This window comes from Limulus polyphemus, unplaced genomic scaffold (assembly GCF_000517525.1).
Source record: "Limulus polyphemus unplaced genomic scaffold, Limulus_polyphemus-2.1.2 Scaffold322, whole genome shotgun sequence".
Classification (NCBI taxonomy): domain Eukaryota; kingdom Metazoa; phylum Arthropoda; class Merostomata; order Xiphosura; family Limulidae; genus Limulus; species Limulus polyphemus.
In genome coordinates this window covers 659,292-680,234 of record NW_013665932.1, presented here as the reverse complement: position 1 = coordinate 680,234, position 20,943 = coordinate 659,292, and the positions used below count along the sequence as shown (strand labels likewise).

At 29.5% G+C, this 20,943-nt stretch overlaps 1 protein-coding gene across 2 annotated transcripts in view; it reads right to left on the bottom strand.

Annotated features, from left to right (window-relative positions):
• Window positions 1-4,540: 4,540 nt before the first annotated feature.
• Window positions 4,541-20,943, bottom strand: part of LOC106457372 (ATP-dependent 6-phosphofructokinase-like) — a 30,398-nt gene continuing 13,995 nt past the window's right edge. The window contains exons 12-21 of one of the 2 annotated variants that reach the window (XM_022383279.1): window positions 20,411-20,498; window positions 19,470-19,481; window positions 17,230-17,376; window positions 16,147-16,217; window positions 14,077-14,164; window positions 12,182-12,334; window positions 11,641-11,867; window positions 9,745-9,856; window positions 8,803-9,011; window positions 4,541-7,406 (exon numbers count right to left, since the gene is read on the bottom strand). In XM_022383279.1, coding sequence (XP_022238987.1) covers window positions 7,286-7,406; window positions 8,803-9,011; window positions 9,745-9,856; window positions 11,641-11,867; window positions 12,182-12,334; window positions 14,077-14,164; window positions 16,147-16,217; window positions 17,230-17,376; window positions 19,470-19,481; window positions 20,411-20,498 — 1,228 coding nt within the window. In that variant the 3' untranslated portion in view covers window positions 4,541-7,285. The remainder of the gene's footprint in view (window positions 7,407-8,802; window positions 9,012-9,744; window positions 9,857-11,640; window positions 11,868-12,181; window positions 12,335-14,076; window positions 14,165-16,146; window positions 16,218-17,229; window positions 17,377-19,469; window positions 19,482-20,410; window positions 20,499-20,943) is intronic. The other variant, XM_013916782.2, reaches the window with a different exon arrangement.

The window sequence follows — 20,943 nt, the reverse complement described above, 5'->3', positions numbered from 1 at the left end:
AAAGTATTTCTTTTCTTAATTAATCATCTGTAGGTGAAAGTCAAAAACTCGTTTTATATTTGTATAAAAATTATTAAAAATAATCCATTGTGCAATTATATTAGTACACACGCTTAGCATTTATGTTAATTGAAATTTTTTATTATAAAATATTGATTATTTTTTATCATATGGCATAAATCCTTTGGATGTTGCCATTAGTGGTAACTCTGAAGACTTATTACGCTAAAAATGGGGCTTCGATACCTGTGGTGAGCAAAGCATAAATAGCCCATTGTGTTGCTTTGATCTTAACTACAGACAAAAAACTTGGACGTACTTTTATTTCACATCAAGCAGCATTTAATGTTCAAATTTTCATTGTTTGTGCATGTACGTTTATGTATGTTGTTAATAAACACTGGAGTATACTGTAATTTGAATATAATCGCAATACATTGTGAATTACTATATAAATGTGATACGTAAAATTGACAAATTGGAAAGAGAACCTTAAACCCAAAGGTGCATTCCACCTTGTTCATTTATAAAACGCCAGCTGTCGTACTTATTTTAGAAAAAAAAAAAAAGAAGTTAAATTCGCACACAAATTTGTGTGTATATAAAGAATCCATTGTCAGTCATAGTTGTCACCTAAAATTCATAACGGATAATGCCTATGGTAATAGTTCCCAAAAGCGGTGGGAATATCCCATCTACCAGACAAAATTCAAACACTGATGTTAAACTAGCCAGTAATCATGGGAAATCAATTAAAGGTACGGAGTTGAGTGCTTACACCCACAACGTCCCAACTCCTACTGCCTTTCATTGTCAATTGTGGGAAGGCAGTTACCCTTAAAATTAATGTAATTAATAGTATTGAAGCTATTTATTTCATTATATACATATAACCATATTCATTCAATTTCTACAGTTTATTTTATTTTATAAACATTTTAATTTAAATTCTACAACCGAAAAATACTACTTCTAATTCTGTTTAGTGAGGAACCCAATGAACTGACCCCTAGTATCAGGTCACAATCATTAAAACGAGAACTCGCGTACTATAAAAGTTGGTACTATTGTACGTTTGTGTTCTTTTAAATTTTACTACTTTAATAAACTAAGAAACAAACTTTAAAAAAATACAATTAATATCTGACCTGTAAAACGTGGAGACGATGTAACAATGTAATAGTTAATTATAATGCAATTATGAAACTTAAGAATATGGTTTATAAAGTTATATCGTAAAATGCTGGGACGAGTAGGGTTCGGTGGTTCGCGCTCCGCTACCGTCGAAAAACAAAAAAATTCGCGATCGGTATTTTGGGGGTCGTGGGAGCACAGCATTGCAAGAGTTACGATTGAATTAGAGTAGCCTACGATTGGGTGGTATTGACTAGCTGCTTTCCCCTCTAATTTACACTTCCAAATGAAGTTCGGTAAGTGCAGATAACTCTTGAGTAGCTTTGCGCGAAATTCAACAACATAAAATCTCACGCCTTTTAAATGTTTAAAATTTGTTGTAAACCATCCTATACATATGAAAATATAATAAAGTTCAGGTTTTCCAATTAGGTTATCATGGCATCTTAGAAAATTGGAAATTGTTCGACAAACATTTTAGGTAAAAAGTAATCTCGGCATTTAGAATGTTTTAACAATTGAAGATGTGATTTGATTTTTTTTAGTGTCTACTTTTCATTGAACTGTAGCTTTCCCATTTTGTTTTCAGATATCATACACAACCTGGTGGTTAAACGTCTTTTATTAATATGGCAGTAGGTTAATCAAGCACAAAACCAATATCCAATTGAAAAGAACAAGAAGGATTAGAGAAATTTCACAATCAAATTACGACCATAATCTTAATATAAATAACTTAATTTGTTTCCAAACTTTCAGCAAATCAGTTTCCGAAACTCCAACTGTTTCCCATATCGTTTCAATATCGAATATTCCAGCAACATAGCGCACAGGGCCGAAATTCTACCGGTACTCATCGGTATCTATTTTTTTAAGGCGGTACTAAGTACCAGGATTTATTTGTGTTGCTTTGTCTATTTTTTTGTTCTTTTTTAAAAATAGTTTCACTTCATCAACTGATTACCTCTACCTTTTATTTTTTTTTGAGAATTTCACCCCCTATAGTGCATAATAGGAATTCATTCACATAAAGTACTATTTTCACGTGATGTGATGAGGCGTTACGTAAGATGCAATGTAATATATTCCCAAGTTCACTAAAGTGTTTGTCTGAGAAGTAGGATAGAACCCCTCATGTTTTACAGACATGCCTAACAATAATTACATGTAATACATTGTACCGTTCTGACACAAGTGTTCACATTTTAAGGTTGCAAATGTAATTTATACACAATTATTTAAAAGCCGTGTATCTAAGTTGCGACTGAGTATTTTCAATTGTTTAAAAAAAAATTAGTTGTAAAAAGAACTAAGACACATAATAAAGTATTAACTTCTGTCATTATCCAATTCTTTTTTTTTTACAACCAAAATTTAATATCAGGCCAAGTGAAAAAAAAAAAGGCATGTTTAGCGTCCGGAGGTTTCTAAAAAAAGGGAGGAGGGGGTCTTTTTTTAAATGACCTCTTTTAAAGAAAGTGCACCCTTTTTTCATGATTCGTTCCTTGTTTTCAAAGTGTCCATGTGAAACTGAAGTCTTCTTTGTCTCATTTTTTCATCAAAATGATACAGAATTTAAAACAAATAAAGAAGAAGGGTAAAATAAATCAAGTATGTTCATTCATTTTTTTAATTCAGAAGTCTTCTTTGCTTGATTTAAAAACGATAATTAAAAAAAAAGGAAAATTGCCAAAACGAAAGTAGGGAGAGGCAGCGGCAAAAAAGAAAGCTGGCAGGGACGCTATTCGTGTATTTCTTTCACTTGACCTCATTTGTTTTTTTTCTCAATTTCTCAAAGCAGGTTTTCATCCTAACAGAAATCGGTGGACAAGGCCTTACTATACTCGAAAATAAAGGTGAGAAAAGATTGATATGTCCGACAGCGGAATATAAATCTTCCAATTACACATAATTCTCAGCTACATTATCTTTGATTAATAGTTCTATTTTTAATTGGGGATAATATTAAAAAAAAATGAACTACAACTACCAATTAATTCTTCGCAAAAAAACTTAAATCTTTGAAAATGGTGAGGTTATACTTACTAAGTTTTCTAATTTGAAAAAAAAAAAAAACCTTTTGAGAATGTTCCCTGAATGCTGTGCATTAGTTATATTGTATACATTCTTTTTTTTTCTTTAAGCCTTTTGCTTCTCACCTTTAAAACCACTGGCAGTATATAGAATTTGGTGCTGTGCAGTTGTACATTATATTTCAAGAATTATTTCTTATTACAAATGTTTAAGGAATATTCTGTTGTTTGGTAATATTTGTATATTATTCTTTGTACTTGTATGTTACAAAAAGTGTTATCATAGCTTACAATCTTTATGCGAGAAAAATTATATAGATCATTGATTATCAGTATAAAAGGAAAACTATTATTATGTGCTAAAGTAATTATATGGGGATAAAAATGTATTATTAACTTCAAAATGTTATATATGTAAGTAAGAAAAAAATCAGTCTCTCTAATACACCCATGTGCTCTGTTTTTAATTCGCCCCCCCCCCTCTTTCAAATTGCATAAAGATCAATACATTTGTAATTTTAGTAAGCTTTAAGATCAGGGTTTTATGTTTTCTTACAATTTTTAACACAAAAAAGCATCCTCATAAATGAATTTTATTTATTTTTCATGTTCTGAAGTTTCATGAAGAAGAAATAACACTTTACACTTTATTTTAATAATTTTCATAAATCTCAAATTCTTGCAAGCACAAGAAAAGCCACTTACACATACAGCTTACATGCATCCGTTTAAGATTGAAAGAAAACAACTAACAGAACAAACTGAAAGTTTCATAAAAAAAGATCAAGGAAATGAACAAAAAATTCTTGTATAATATCAACTGGATAGTATAAATAATGAGGTATTGACTACATTAAAAAATATATATATATAAAAAAAGTGGTCCTGATTAATTTCTTAAAGCACAAAAATGTATACATATTCCCTAAAATATACATTATGAAACCAAAACTTATCTCCAAGCTGAAATACAATTCAAGAAATCACTTGAAGACTGCCATTTTCAAATTTGTTTTAGTGAAAGAAGTTCCTAAAAAAAAATTCTGCTTTAAGGTATTTCGATCATACTGGTCACATTCAACATTCATCTCGCACAACAGAAGGAGAAGGTTGTGTACATATATATATGTGAACATACACTTTCCATACATACAGATAAGTTCACAAAAATACTGATACACTCTTAAATATTTATCACAATAAAAAACTTTTTTTTTCCTTACATTATAATATTTCTCTTTAGCTCCTGCCGACTTATTCGGCTAAAAATAAATAACACCCTGTTGAAGAGATAATTAATAACACATAAAACTTCTGGAAGGATTACTCCACAAAAATATAACTAAATTGCACTATAAAAAACAAACTACACTTCTAAATTAAAATTAAAACTCCACTAGTTTAACTTAAACATTAAGTAGTCTAGAGTAACACATTTTAAACTAAAAGTGCTTTGTTCCCTCTTCTGCATACACAACATGTTACTTTAATCATATTTTAAAATTTTTAAAAAAATCCTTATTTATTTTTTTCTTAATTACTGCTATTGCTTAGAAATAAATAAAGTCTTAACATTAACATATTTCTAGTTGGGTTAAGTCTATGTGGCTGAGTATATGGTATATTAATGCTGAAACAAGGTGGATTTAAGAAAAAATTTTACCTCAGACCTAATTAATGACTTTAGATCAATTACAATTGTGTTATTATATAAAACACCCTTTTAGCTTTGATCTTTCCATAAAGGTGGATTACTCACATGAAACATTATTCAGGTAAAACTCTCTTTAAGATCTTCTTAAAACTTCCACCATATTAAGAAGGTAAATCACACATAAAACATCACACCAAACTGTAAAATTTTCCTATGCCATGAAGGTGAATCACCCACTAAAACACCATTCAATTACCATAAATTCAGTTCAATAAACTGTAAAACGTTCCTAAATCATGAAGATAAATCACTCATCTAAAACATCATCTGATCACAAAGAGTCAGTTCAACAACAATTAAACTTTACCACATTGTGAAGGTGAATTACCCACGTAAAAACATCCCATCACAAAATGTCAGTTCAACAACCTTTAAACTTTGGTACATCATGATGTATCACACAAAAAAATATCAATATAAACAGAGTGTAAATCTTAAATATATTGTAATCATCTTTAGCATTAACATTCATATCAACAATGCTGTTTTCGTAAGTGTTATAACTTACAAAAAAAGAATTATTTGCAACAAATTTCTAGTATCCAATTGATATACAACCATAACTGATATTGGTTATTATGGTGCTATCCTATAGGAAGTTCACAAAAATTTGCACAAAAAAAAACTTAATACAATTATTAAATGCATTAATGGTTCATTTGCAAAACAAATATATTAGTAAAACAAAGCTTTTACACTAAAAGTAGCTGAAATAAACTTGGAATGTTTGATTTGAAACAAGTTATAAATATTCAGATGAGGTAGACATAGTCCATCATGATACAGCTGATAATCACTAAAAAACATTTCAGGATTATGTGCACCATAATGGAAATCCCAAGAAACATTTATTTGTAGAAAACAATTTCCGATAGTGTTATTTGTTTGTAAAATGTCACTACTGTTAATTAACATATTTAAAAACCAAAACTTTCACAATGAGTTAAATTGAAGCAAAAAAAATTTTTTTTGCCATTGTTGAAAAGGAAGCACTTAAAACATAAAATTTTACTAAAAACTGGCTGTGCTGTATCTACTGATACTCTAATAAATCTGGAATAAGTATACTGAATGATACAAGTTCTGAATACCACTTTCAGATTTTCCACTTACATTTTAACACATAAATAGTTCTATTGCAACTAGGCCTTTGAAAGTAGCACTTCGTAAGGTTTAAAAACCTTTTAAAAATCCATTCATGATTTCCAAGAAATTTCAATAAGAAATCCATTTATCTAATAAAAAACAACTATACATAACAATAAAATCTTTATATAACTAGAGAAAAATGTGTTATTAAGCTCAAAAATACTTTTATTTATAACACAGGACATATGTGTTTATCAGATTAATATAACACTTTTCTTTGGTCAATTTCCCATCACAGTAAAAAAGAAAGAACTAAATTAAATTTTTGTGTTTCTCACATAAAGAAGTAAATAAAATTAATTGGTGACAGAAGACAAACAAATCTAGTAGAAAAAGAAAAGTCAAACTTTGTTTTTCTACAACAATTTTACAATTAAAAAAAGTATCACATCATTTTCTAATAAATTAAGAGACTAATACCATTACACTACTCTAATTATTAAACTCTGTTTAACTAGCACAGTATATTAAAATTAACGGAGAAAGGGCAATAAAAGCAGCAAATACCTGTGTGATACAGATAAAGAAACCTGCATTAAAAATAAATTTTTATATATTGCATAATATCTATATGCAAGAATAAAATATGGTTACCAAAAGAGAATTGTGTTGCCCATCAGGGGCTGATCCAGATGAAAGATAAGGTGGGGGGAATAGGATGGCTTGTGATTACAAAATGGATGAATAACAAGGGGTAATCAGACCAAAAATGGGGGGGGGGGTAAAATATGCTACCAACTCAACCCCACTGTTTTATGCAAAATGTTTGGAATCAGTCAGTTTGTATGGTTTAAAATGTTTTCCAGGAAAGCATGTCCCAGACCCCATCAAGTAACCCCCCTCTTCCTCCTAAAAATTTCATTCCCTACTCAAATATATATGTTCTAACTTAACATGAAAGGTTATACATAATCCATAATTTTCAACTATACTCAGTTTCAGATGCTAAACTAACCACTAATTCACAGAACTGTTCTGCATCATCATCATATAACATTAGTTGGTTTATAACATGCAATGATTGAAAAAGCTTCATACTCAAATTAAACTTGGAAATAATACAGAAAATTTATCATACACACATTTACACAAAAATCATTATTACCAAACATGTGCACATTACTGACCAAGAACAATAAATTCTGATGGAACAATACAGATTCTTCAAGAAGTCACTACTGATATCACGAAATAAAATCACTATTAATTTAATACTTAAATTTAACAGACAACTATAAGCTCAACCTAAGATTAGTCAGTCTTCCCAATCATAATCAGTAGGCTCTGCTTCAACCTCATAAGTGGATTCATGCTTGGCTAAGATTCTAAGCAAGGGTCGAAGCTTCAACCACCACTGATGGGTAGGGATTCTGTGCCTAGATAGTGTACAAATATTATTTTAATCAATAAAACACAATATGATAAAGCATTTAGTATGATGTGTTACCTATAAATACAAAAGCAGAGCAGAAGTTAGTCAAATGGAGAACAGGGGTCGAAATGAAATACTATTTCACTAGAAACATCCCATCTCTTAAGCTGAACTGATACAGATATATATGGCAATGATGAAATCTGCCAAAATACTTCAATTAGTACTGAGATTTAAACAATGAAAACAGATGTCAGAAAGAAATGTAAAGGGAAGTTAGATATTGCAAATGTACATGAAATTATGATGCATATTTGTTTTATATTCAACTAAAACATTATCATTTCCCTTCATTTTGCTATGGAATTTGAAATTAACAAAATGTATATGGGCCTAAGTACCAAAAGTTGTGTTCTAAAACAAATAAATATATACTTTTTTTAATTAAATAATATACCTAAGGACACAATAATAACATGCACAAAGCAAACAATATCATATAAGTATTATAATTTATCTGGCTTTCTAATTAATGCGATAAGAGCCTTTAAAAATTTAACTAAGCTTGTCAATGTGAATATTTTGACTTGCCCATAATGAAACAGTTAAAAGAATGTTTGACCAAAGAGAATTTGAAAAATAAACACAACCATTATTTAGTATAGGAAAATCAAGATTTCCTTTTGTGGCTACTGAAGTGTAAACTTCAGTGTTTACTTGCTTCCTCAAGACCCCACTTTGGTCTCGTCTACTAATAAAAACCTATTTAGGGAAGATGTTACATCTGTTGCAAAAGTTTAGATATCTAGTTAAAAAATGTTTGCTAGTTTTTTTATGTAAGAATGGTTTACATAAAGGAAAGAAATCATCCAATAGGTATGCAGTGAAATGATGCAAAAATCGAAGTTATTATGCATTGCACTTCTACTCACCAGATGTTACTGTTTACTGAAGATGAATCAATTGATTTAAGTGCTCATTCGGGCAACGAGAAAGGTATAGTCATGGTAAAGGGAATACCCTTAATGATCAACATATTTTTATTGTGAATAATCCTAGTCTGCGTTTCTCTTTATGACTATGAGCCTAGTTGATTAAAGAAAATTCTTAAATATTTATCATAATATAAGAGCAGAAAACAAAAGGCATAAAACAAGAAACATTCAAATGAATATTTCATACGTTTGTAATAACTATAAGACAGAACATAACAGTTTTTCTCAAACATTTTTTACAAGTATAATTAATGGTTAGCACTAAAACAAGTAATAAAAATAATGCAACTATAGCCAAACATTTTAAGCAATAAAAGTCGCAAGCACACGCAGTACCCAATTAAAAAACATATAACACATGTATCAGCTATTAAGACAGAACCTTAAGAAAACATAAAGGCTTACTTAAAGTCAGCAATGTCTTTGAGTTTCTGTACTGGGGTAAAGCAGTATTGACGGCGGACTAATCCAAGCAGCACAGCCGTTTCAAGGTCTGTACCTGCACTTGGATCTTTATTTTCTCTGGACTCTTTCAAACGACTGATTAGCCAATCAGCAGCCTTAGCAGCCATTTTAGTTCCAAAGTTGCGATCAAATGGAGAAGGACTTCCACCCTAGTGAAGGTACATATAAAACACATTTTACAAAAATCTAAAGTTAATAATATTACTAAAACACCAAAAACTAATTTCAAAAACTTTCCACTCTAAAAGGCTTAATATTTGAACAAATATGGATTTTCTTGTCACTATAACCCACAACTGCAACTGAACATTTTTTTCTCAACTCAACAAAATTTCTAAGCAATGAATATTTTACGGTGTACTATTTCTTTAGGTTAACTATAATATATGAACTTGTCATATCCAGGTCAAATCTTTTTTAATTAATATTAACTGACTTTTTCAACTTGGATGAAAATAATCTGATCAGTACATCTAGCTCAATATGCCACTTTGATTATGCAAATTGTACAATTACTGACAACATATAAAACAATAAACTAATAAGTACTATTTCTTTAGGTAAACTATAATATATGAACTTGTCATATCCAGGTCAAATCTTTTTCAATTAATATTAACTGAAATTTTCAACTTGGATGAAAATAGTCTGATCAGTACATCTAGCTCAATATGCCACTTTGATTATGCAAATTGTACAATTACTGACAACATATAAAACAATAAACTAATAAGTTTATTGTACATAGAGTTGTTTTTTGTTTACCAGTTGCATTCTCACCCTTACTTGTTTGTAGATAGATAACACGTGTATTCAAAGTGAGTTATTTCAGTATACTTACTGAATATAATCCTATACAGTTAACTACACCACAAAGCTTACCTGCTGCATATGACCCAGTACATTCATTCGTGCTGAGAATACATCTTTTCCTTCTTCACTATACAGTCTGTAGATGAATTCTGTAGTGTAGTTAGGGTTAGCATATTCATTCCTAGAAACACAGTTATTCGTGTTACCATACGTTACTTTCTTAAACTTAAGATGTCTACATTTACAGAATAACTAACTAAAATTTACCAGCCTTGCTACTATAAATGTTTAACCATTCAAGATAATAAAATAGACATTAACATTTTGTTTGATCCCTATTGAGTGATCTCGTTTTTAAAGGCATGAAATAAATTTGATTAATGCTTATAAACTTTCGTTAGTTTATAATACTTCTTATAATATACATTTTTTCAGCAAACAGTGATCTAAGTGTGAATTTAACCAGAATTTTGAATAAGCTGAATCATATAAACATAATTACAAAATCTGATGTTAATATTAAACGTAATTAATGTTCCCCACATTAATCAGGTACCAATCTTGATCTATAAAAAGCTTGTAGCTTACACAGAGCTTTATATAGATTTTATAACTTTTATTCAATGTCTAACTACTTATATTTATATTACAATATCTTCCATTACCAGAATTATCATTCTAAAAAACATTTTCTATTTTCTGACTTCCTCTAATTTAACTGTGCAGACATATAAATATAAGGGTTTCTACATGTTACCGCTTTCACACTATTTATACCACACAGTATTTTTTTACTTTACTCTTGAACTTGAAAATTATATCAATTTAGATATTTTATCAGGTGTAAAACAATATTAATGAGGAAAATGCTTGGAATACACTTAGAAATTATATGTTTAATTATTCATAAAGGAATGTTCCTTACATCAGTTATTTAACTTTCCAGTTTTCTCACTAAATACATCATCGTGTGAAAACGTGCTCTTTATTTATTAACTAACAAAACATAGGAGAATTTTGTAAATACACAAGTTAAGTTTAAAGTTCGTTACAGAAGTTATACTAAGATCCAATGTAATGGCAAATGCTAAGAGTAACACCATATTTTTAAACGATACAAAGTATAATTTGTCACATAAAAACTAACTTTAACATTATTATTAACATCGACACTGTTTATCACTTTAAATATTATTATTCTAAAAAATACAAGTACACTAATTCCAGTATAATTTACATTCATTTCATTATTTGCCAAATAAACTGATACATTTATAATGGATCACCTACTCAATACATACAAGAATAAAAATATTTCACTTAATATTATTTGAGTGCATTAACATCAGTGTATGCTGTCATTGCAGGGTTTCAGAACAATTTCATGGCTTTTCCAGGAATGTTTATGACATATTTCTACACGTCTACGACTTTTTACATCTAATGTACTAAGTAATAACAGAAAGGCTCACCCACATTACTCTCTTATTGCAATGGGGATTCTATGTTCCTTGGGCAATGACCACTTACTTATAATTTTCTGGTTTACAGCAATGCATGTAGAATACCAGAGAACAGGATTGTTTCTGTTACTTCATATGTCATTTCTATAAAATCACAGAATCTCAAATCAGTGTGCACTGGGTGAAAAGTGATTATTTCAAGGAGCTGCTAGTTGTTTTAAGAACAGACTATTAGTTTCGGCTTAACTGTTCTTTCTTTTACAGCCTGTAAATGAAAACTGTTTACATTTAGACTTAAATTATTCAGAAGAATGTGTCAGGTAGAGGTACTGTCTACAAATCCACTTGCAGTATTCTTTTCTGTACATATCCAAACATAAATCATTAATGAAAGAAAGTTACATAGCTTCTGGTCATTTAAGGGTTTCCAAAGTAACATTGTGCATATCCCAAGCACACAAATGGTCTTAGAATTAGCAAACTACCACGTATCATACACTACCTAAGGATAAGTCCTCTCTGTACACCTTCTGCCATTTTAGCTTGCATGTGCATTACATCGTCCATCAATTGGTTGACGGAAAAAGGCTCTTCGAAGATGTAAGCAGCATCAGCACCACCAGCCAATCCAGCAAGAGTAGATAAGTAACCACAGTAACCACCCATTGTTTCCACAACAAACACTCGTCGTTTTGTTCCTTGTGCAGACTGCCGGATACGATCACAAATCTAAGGAGTACACAGTATCCTTATTCTCATGTATAAAATACACATTATAATTATGCTCAAACAGAAAGTAACCATTAGAGTTATATTCAAGCAGAAAATGTACATCATACAAAGGATAAACAAATCTGAGGCTACAAAGTCATGCTTTTTTTATATTATATAAAAATAGTAAAAGTGGCCTGAATTTCAATATCTTATAATCATACATTAATAATAAGTAGAAAATCTACATCAGGAACTCATGTAGTTTTCATCCAAACAATACTAATATTTAACCTTACCATACAAGTTAAAATATTTTATGTACTACTAGCCTCTGTAATTTCATTCAAAGCTGTGTCAGCACCGAGAGAGAACTCTGTACCAGGGACGTTGTTACTAATAGTTGCAGGTATTACACACATGGGCATCCTGAGAATAGGGTACCTGCTTCTGTTGTCAGCCAATTGCAAGACTGTGTGAAAAGCCTGTAGGAAGATAAGTGGGGAAAGATTGAATCAAATTACAATAAGTAGAAAGTTTCTAATCATTGAAGAATAATTTTGTGAAATCATCTTGTACTACAAGTCAGTATTTCACAGAAATTTAATGAATGCACGTATGAATGGCTCCAACTATAATTATTGTCAGTTCCATGCTTATCATGGCTGATTAGCACCTTTCAAGAGGTCAAGTGCACACCTGCATATCAAATTTCAAAATTTAATTACAAATAATTATTCTAACTATGCAACAATTTTAACTCAAATATTTTAGAAAGTAGGGAAAAAAACCAATCTTTCATTTCTGCACAGCTCCAAAGAGTATTCCCTGTAAACAATACATATATCAAGTTTATAATCTTAACTATTATCCCTTCAAAGTAACATGCACCATGTCTTATTTTTTATGCGACCTTTCTTCTCAGTTAGTGGTTTCATTACTACAGCCATTACTACTTCACTGCCACCACCTTTTATGGTGTCACAGCATGTAGTCTGAACAATTATTAAAGAAGCTCATATTTGAAAACAGCTAATCAAACTGCTCAGTATAATTCCATAAAGTAGGATATTATCTGTCTATGTCAATTTAGAGTAAATAAAGTATTGTAATTAAGCACAAACCTATATAATGGGCTATCTATGCTCTGCCCACCACGGGTATCAAAACCCGGATTCTAGCGTTGTAAGTCTGCAAACATACTGCTGTGCCACTGGGGGCAGTAAATAAAGTAGTTTTAAGAATAATTTATGTTTTATCTACATACTGGCTACAGGAGTGAATAAAGGCACCTAATGAGAAGTTTAGCAAACGTAGGAACAAACCACAGATTTGGAAACATTTTTTGAAGTTTTTAAGACAGTCTTTTCACTTATGAAGATATGTTTGTAGTTAAATTGTATTTTTTTTTAAAAACAAATATTTTCTTCTGTGGCATCAGGTAAGCTTGATTACATTTAATAAGTACAGTAAGTGATGGTAAAATATTCTTAAACTCAAATCCTTATTTATTGAATGTTATCAAAACTACTCACAAATAAAATAACTTATTGTTTATTGACAAGAAACCACATTTATTAGATATAATTTGACCTCCACCAAGAATTTTGTTTGCAAAAATCATGATACCTAGCCTGACAAAGATAACCATCATGATGCCACTTTGAAGGATAAGATCATAAATCATCAATAAATATCTTTGTCAGTGTAGTAGTTTTTTTTTGTTTTATGATTTATGGATGGAATTAGTAACTAATGACTGTAATAAAGTATGAAAAGAAATATCAATCAAATTGAAACTGACTGGATATGTAAAATTAAACGTTCTGATCAACAATAAAAAATACTATAAGATGAAAGAAAGTATTTTTAACATTTTTTTCAAAACAGCATTTCAACAAAGTTGTGGGAATTTTACAACCAAAAAATGAGAGAAATGCTAAATCAAATTATATGAATTTTGTTAAGAATGTCCACTGTGAGAAGGAAAAAAAAATTGGGAATATCATGACACCATTCTCACCCAAGGAGAGTTAATATCTGAACAAATGAGTGAAATACTATAAAAATTAAATAATCATTCATCACTTTTAGAAATAGCTCTCAAATGTGTCTTTAATCTAATTTTTACAAGTATAAAATATTTGCTTACAATATTAAGTTGTAAACAATTTTTAAAGTTACAAAATAATTCACAGACAAATATAATAATAACACTGATAATTACTTCAAATCCTCCAATAACCAGCAGTGCTTGAATGTTAAATTCTTTCAAACGACTGACAACCTGCTCCATATGTGGTTCTGGAAGGGTTCTAGGAAAGATCGAACACAATGATCAGAACAATCATTATGTACTGAATGTTCATACAGTGTTCCTTCCATACAACATCTGGAAGGTTCTAGTTAAAAGCCTCAACTGAATGCTAATCATTTGATACCACTAACATATCTCAACTCAGATAATTGTATGAAAGAATAAATTCTCAAACACTAAAATATTGTATAAAAACATCAACTTCAATAAGTAAAATTTGCAAGTGAAGGTAACAAGTGAGGGTTGTCAAAATCTTGAAGTTTAATATTAAAATTCATTGTTATTCACTATTAGTTAATCTGAGTTGGACAAAATCTTAGATCTATAGTCTCCTTTATTACCTATTTCACATGTGAATGGGTGCAGTCTACCTTGATGGCAAAATTGCACCACTGAATTAAAAATATCGTAGAAAATAAACTCGTAGTCATTTTTCCACACATTAAAAAACAAAATATTTCAGAGATTCTATAAAGAATTTTATTTACTTAATTTTATACATAAAAAAATTTTTAAAAATTGCAAATTTTAATTTAGGATGATTTCCCAATGAAGTCATTAGTGTTTTTAAATTTCCTGAATTTTGTCCGAGCATAGCATGGCACTGTTAGCTCTCTCAGAAGAAAGTTGTATAGTTTTCAACAAAATAGCACTAACTTGTCCTCTTAATTTTAATAAAAGTGTAGTTTTATTGATATTCAACTAATCACTGTTTCTCAACTTCAGATTTTATTGCCTATATCTAAGCTTCAAGAAGTCATAGGCTACTGATCTAAATATATCGTGAAAGTCCTTTATCCATTATCTTCAACTATAACAGTCAAAAAGGCTTTCATTTCACTGGGTATTCACATAAAGCTTGGAACAGAGTGATAAAAGCTTAACTTGGTGTTATGTCTCCAGAAGAAAAGATGATCATGAACAACTTTCACTACACTTACAGTCCTTTTTTATATATATAAAGTGTATTAAAAGGATGGTTTATCATTTTATGCTTCATTTCAATTATAGTGTTGAAGTATGATAAGAAATGTTTTTGTGGCACAAGATGAGGTAGGCTTAGTTAAATCATTTTACATTCCACTGTACTAAGTTTTATTTTACCGATAAGGCCCTGTTTTAGGCCTTGTTTGCCATATTGAACTAAATAACTAATCAAATGGACAAAGAAAATCATCAAAAACAGATATAAATATATATAAACAAATGTAAAAGGATTTAAAACTTATTACATAAAATCTGCTTGCTTTTCATTCTGGTATAGTAAAAATGTTATTTTCATTGTATGCCAGTGGACATAAACACTATGAAACTACATGCATTGTTCTTAAAATAACATAGGAAGGCATAAAAATCAGTAATTAAAATCTACAATGAAAGTAAGAATATATAACAGTTTCATAAAAAACATACTGCAATCAAATCTTTCTGAAATTTGAAAGCTATGAATTTTCACAAATACCAAATATTAAAATAAGATTTCACTGCAGGATCTACTTATTCTAGAGAAAGTAATTATAAAGTCTAAAATTATTTAATCCTGTAATTATTTTATAATGCAATAAAACAAACCATACAACAGGAACATCAAATAGATGCACCCAAATCTCATAGTTGAAAATCTAGAATTCATCCCTACACACACACACACAAACAAAAAGTTATAATAAATATTAAGAGTAACCAGTTTAATTAAATATATTTCTATGAAGAAATGCAATTTAACTGAAATTTAATAAAATACTAAAAAAATAAGGAAATATGATGAATTCAACTAATCTTTTTCTAGATTAACTACATCATATTTTCATAAGATATGCAAAATTTTACCAGGTAGAAAAGTGATTATATATTTTAAATTAAATTAAAAGATGGTAAACCAGTAGCACAAACATGTTTCCTTCTCTTTTCTTTTGCAAGTAACAAGTTTCTTTTTCCACTTTTTCTTTAAATAGTTACTAAATCTTATCAATTACCAACCTTTTGGTTCCTAAAAAAGCTCCACCTTGACCAACCAAACCATTTACATCACTCCATCCCATCGTTTGAACCTGTTTCAAACAGCAAACAAACAATGAGTCCTTGTTTTGGGTCAACAGATAATTGTGATTATTAAAAATAATCATAGTTCTAAAGCTGTCATATGAACATATTAAAGAAAACACTTTAAAATGAATTATCTGCTCCATTCAAAAAAATATCAATAGTTTTCTGTTTCCAGCTGTTCTTACTTTTAAAAAAGAGGGGAGGAGGGGCAGTGTTCAAAATGATATTAGATAACTTTATAATTGTTTCATCTACAATATAAATCAAAGTCCATCTCCGTCCATGGTCGTATATCTACCATTTCATATCTGCTAATACACGTTTCCACATTTTTTGATCAATCAGCACCAAACTTGACACAGTGATACAGGATGACATGAGAAGTTCATGATAAGGGGAGGTTTTGGATCCCCCATATAATTTCATATCTAAGTTTGAAAAAAACTATCAAATCAGCACAACTCGGCACAGTGATACAAAATGACTTGAAAAAGAACGGTCATATCTTTATGTATTTTTATTGCACTTTTAATGTTTATTATGTTAAGAAAATAAAACAGAAGCATGATTTCCTATCCTTTGTTGCAAGCAAGTTTTTATTTCACCTGTCCAACAGATAGGTACTCCAGTTAGTATCTAATAGTAACATAAGAGAAAAAAATGTATTTAGGCTATAATAGCTTTTCTTTTCTTCTTAAAACCAAACAATCGACAATTAAAAGCAATAACACATATAGCACACAGTTTTTTTTTGAAAAACCAATGAATAAAAAAAAACATAATACCAAAATTGTTATGAACATGTACAGCAGTTGCCACACGTTGCATGCATTATATTTTATAACAAATCTTATGCAAGGATAATGAAAACAATAGGAAAGAGAACATCTTTCTGATACTTATAATCTCAGAGTTCTAAATTATCATTATTCTGTTTTATATTTTTCTCTCTTCCAACCACCTCCTTTTTTGTTGAAAATATATAAAAATATTCAATAATGAAACCAAACAACTTACATTTCCTTCAATTAGTCCTTCTATTCCATCATGGATACCATATACCACATCGCCTCGATAAAGGCAGTTTCGAACAAATGACCTCACGGCAGCATTCATTCCACAACATGGAGCTCCAACATGCATTACTGCTAAAGCATACCCACCCTAGGAATAAGCATAGGGAAATAAATTATAAGGATATTTTATACTACATACAAAGTTGTCATAAAGTTAATTCTGACAACTCGCAAATTCTTACTTCAGTCTTATATTTTAATTCACACTCTACACACATACACAGAAGATAAGAGATTATATTCATATTAAAAAGAACAATGCCTTTGTTTTTTAATGTATTTTGAATATTTCTGAACTATAATAAACTTCTTTTAGTATAATTATGATTACTATAATTTAATTTTTTTTTAGCAAGAACTAACACATTACTCTTATTCATTGCTTTAATCAAAATTCATTTAATGTTTACTTGGGCTAATTAGCTCTAGACATATATGTAATTTTGCAGGTAAATTAATTATTCCTGGTATGGATATAGATGTGACATTTAAGGTTATTTAGTGTTTACTTGTGTGAATAAGCTCCAGGTTTAGAAGTTGAATTTCAAAAGATGTTCTGAAAGTTCATTAGCTGTGAAAAGTAAATATTGTGTGAACTTATTACTGTCTAAATTTCCTTACTTTAAAGTTGTGAATCAAAATTTGTACTAATATTTATTTTGTTGGGAGTACATATTTTGAACTACAACAACTTTTAGCTACACTGCAGTACAATTTTAGTATTGCATGTACAACAATATACATTCAGAAATGTATAAAAAAAAATTCATAGTCCCAAACAAATCAAATGTGATATTTTTCCTGTCATTTCCGTGTCCTGTTTATACCATCATTATGATGTTCTTTAATTCACATCTCTATAATTCAGAATTATAAAAAATGTTCAATTGTTTTTTTGTGAAAGCTGAGTTGAAGATGTTCCTGTTTCAAAAGTACTTCCTTCTTTCGTTGAACCAAACCTTTTGTGGAATTAAAGAGCATTGTACAAACTTGAGCTACTATTTCAATCTCATCTTTTGTGTGTATTTATTTATTTCTCTCTTTGTGTATGTGTATCTATATATCTACACTTCATTAATTCCAGAAAGAAAAAAAGACACCTTGTGCAGGTTAATTCTACATGATATCCAAGAAGAAGCAATTAACAATGAAGCTTTAAACATATATTAATCAATTCCATGCATTATATGAACACTGAATAAATAAATGCCAGTAAAATACTTAGTTTTATTTCATATTTAATCTTAGCTCTTATTATGTCTGAAATCTGGTCACAGTCATACTGTGCTACCTAACCTAAAGCCTTTGTTACACTTTTAATTCATACAATTTGTCAAGGTTGAATACAACTTTGCAGTGATATTAAATTTTAAAGGTTGTTCATTTGTTTGTTTATTTTGGATATTCATGCAAAGCTGCTCAAGGGCTACCTGTGCTAGCCATCCCTAATTTTGAACTGATAGCATAAAAGGAAGGCAGCTAGTAAACAGAAAAAGCTCTTGGGGTATTCTTGTGTGACCAAACAGTAGGACGTGACAGTTACTCTTAAAATGCACTCACGACCCCACAGAAGTGTGGACTGTTTTTTTTTCTGCCAGTAATAAAATGCAAATGATGGACTCAAAGATTCACAATTTGATACAATATTTACTGGACCATGCTCAGCCCTTGAAGTTTGCCTTGACATTATTTAGTAGCTTGTTAGGAAAGTGTTGCAAAGGAAAAACCTGTCATAAAAGAAAGTTTTAGAACATATCTGCAGCAACCACACTGTTCTTGTAAGGCTTTGTGATTTTTAGAAAACTCATATTACCAGAAACAGATAAATCAAAAATCATTATCCATTACTTCTTGGGAGAACTGGGAACATGATAATTCAAGAAAAATGCCTATTTTTATTCGTAATCATACAGTCAGATTTTGTTACCCCAAGCTAAAGAATCATCAGTTCCAAAATTAAAACAAAATTATTTTAAATTTAATGAGTAACAACAAACAAAAAAATAGCTACTAAATCACCAGATGTCCAAGTACAAGCAGTTACAACAACAGAAAAATAATCACAAGCGCCAAAGACTAATTATCAAAAAAAGTTTTGTAAGAGTAATAATATCTTTAACCATACCCAACCAGAAGAACAGAAATCATGCAAAGGACCTACAATTTTATTTCATGACTTACCCTTTTCTCTGACTGCAAGCCAAGAGATGTTAGATAAGAAATAAGACAGAGAAAAATACAACTTTTTCAAAAAATTTTCGAACAGTAAATTTAGAATAATTCAAGATTTACTTTACTTTACAAAAAATGTAAAGTATTCTTTAAACACAAAAACAATTTAAAACTGATAACTGAAGTTTACATTTTCTATTTTTCTCAATTACATATTTTTGTTAAAACTTATTAAAAATTAAGTAACATAAATACTTTAACAAAAATTCTAACACATAATAAACCACTTGTTAATAAAATTTCTAAATAATTAAATCAAATAGTTTTTTTATTTATAATCTATTCTAAAACATTTTTTATTCAGCTTTTCCTTCAAATTCTAAAATTCTAGTAAGATTTTATAACTTTTCATTGGAAAACATTGCTTTTAAAATGTCACTTAAAACTTGCATATACTAACATATCACTATTGAATTGAAACAAAGAGTATTAATACACTCAGTAGATAACAGTATTTTGTTATGAAAGCCAAAATATTTATTACAAGATACCAAGAAAATTAAGATACACTGAAAATATCAAGTGAGCACAATATACGTGAAATGATGAGCAATAATAAATTTTATATAATGCTAAGCCAGCTTGTCTTTACATCTTTAAGTTTTAAGGACACCAATGAGAATCAAATGGACACAAAAATAAATATTATAACCCGAGAGTTTTAAAAAGGAAGATATTTCTCAATTTTGAAGATGTTAAGGTTATTGTTTTTTTTTTGTTAAATTGATTTTTTGAACCTATGTGTTTTTTCCTAATATCCAGAATTAATCAGAAATATTCATGTAGCATTACATGAATGGGGATGATAATACTTGATCTATGGATAAACCAACCTTATGAAAATAAAAACATTCTCTTCAGTTGCTTGAATTAAACACTGTGATACTTACAGTTCCTTGTCCCAAGGCATCAAATGCTGATTTTGGAGGCCTTAATCTTGTTAGCATTCGGTAAGTCTGAAGGTTTCTCACAAAACTCCTAAATTTAACAAGATAATTCACTTTCAATGAACATCATTACAGAAATGTATTTAAAAGAAATAAGATTGATAATTTTACTTTTGATTACTTATAATATAGTATTATTTTCATAGTTTTCCATTACAAATGTATTTATAATAAGCATCAGTATGTGGTTTAATTTTATTGTATTTAACTTAGACCAAATGCAAGAGATTACACAGATATTAGAAAACTGTAATATATAGTGTTCTTTAAATAGAAAACAGAATAATTATAAAATTTGAAATTTTAATGTATTATTTTTATCACTATTTGTTTTTAGATCACATCAGGAAAGCACAACAAAAGCATATTATGGCAGCACCAATGCATATGTTAGTGATTAAATAAAGAAACTGTTGTATATTGAAGTACATATTTAAAAAAGCAATAGGTTGCTTATAGCATATTCTGTTAACCCT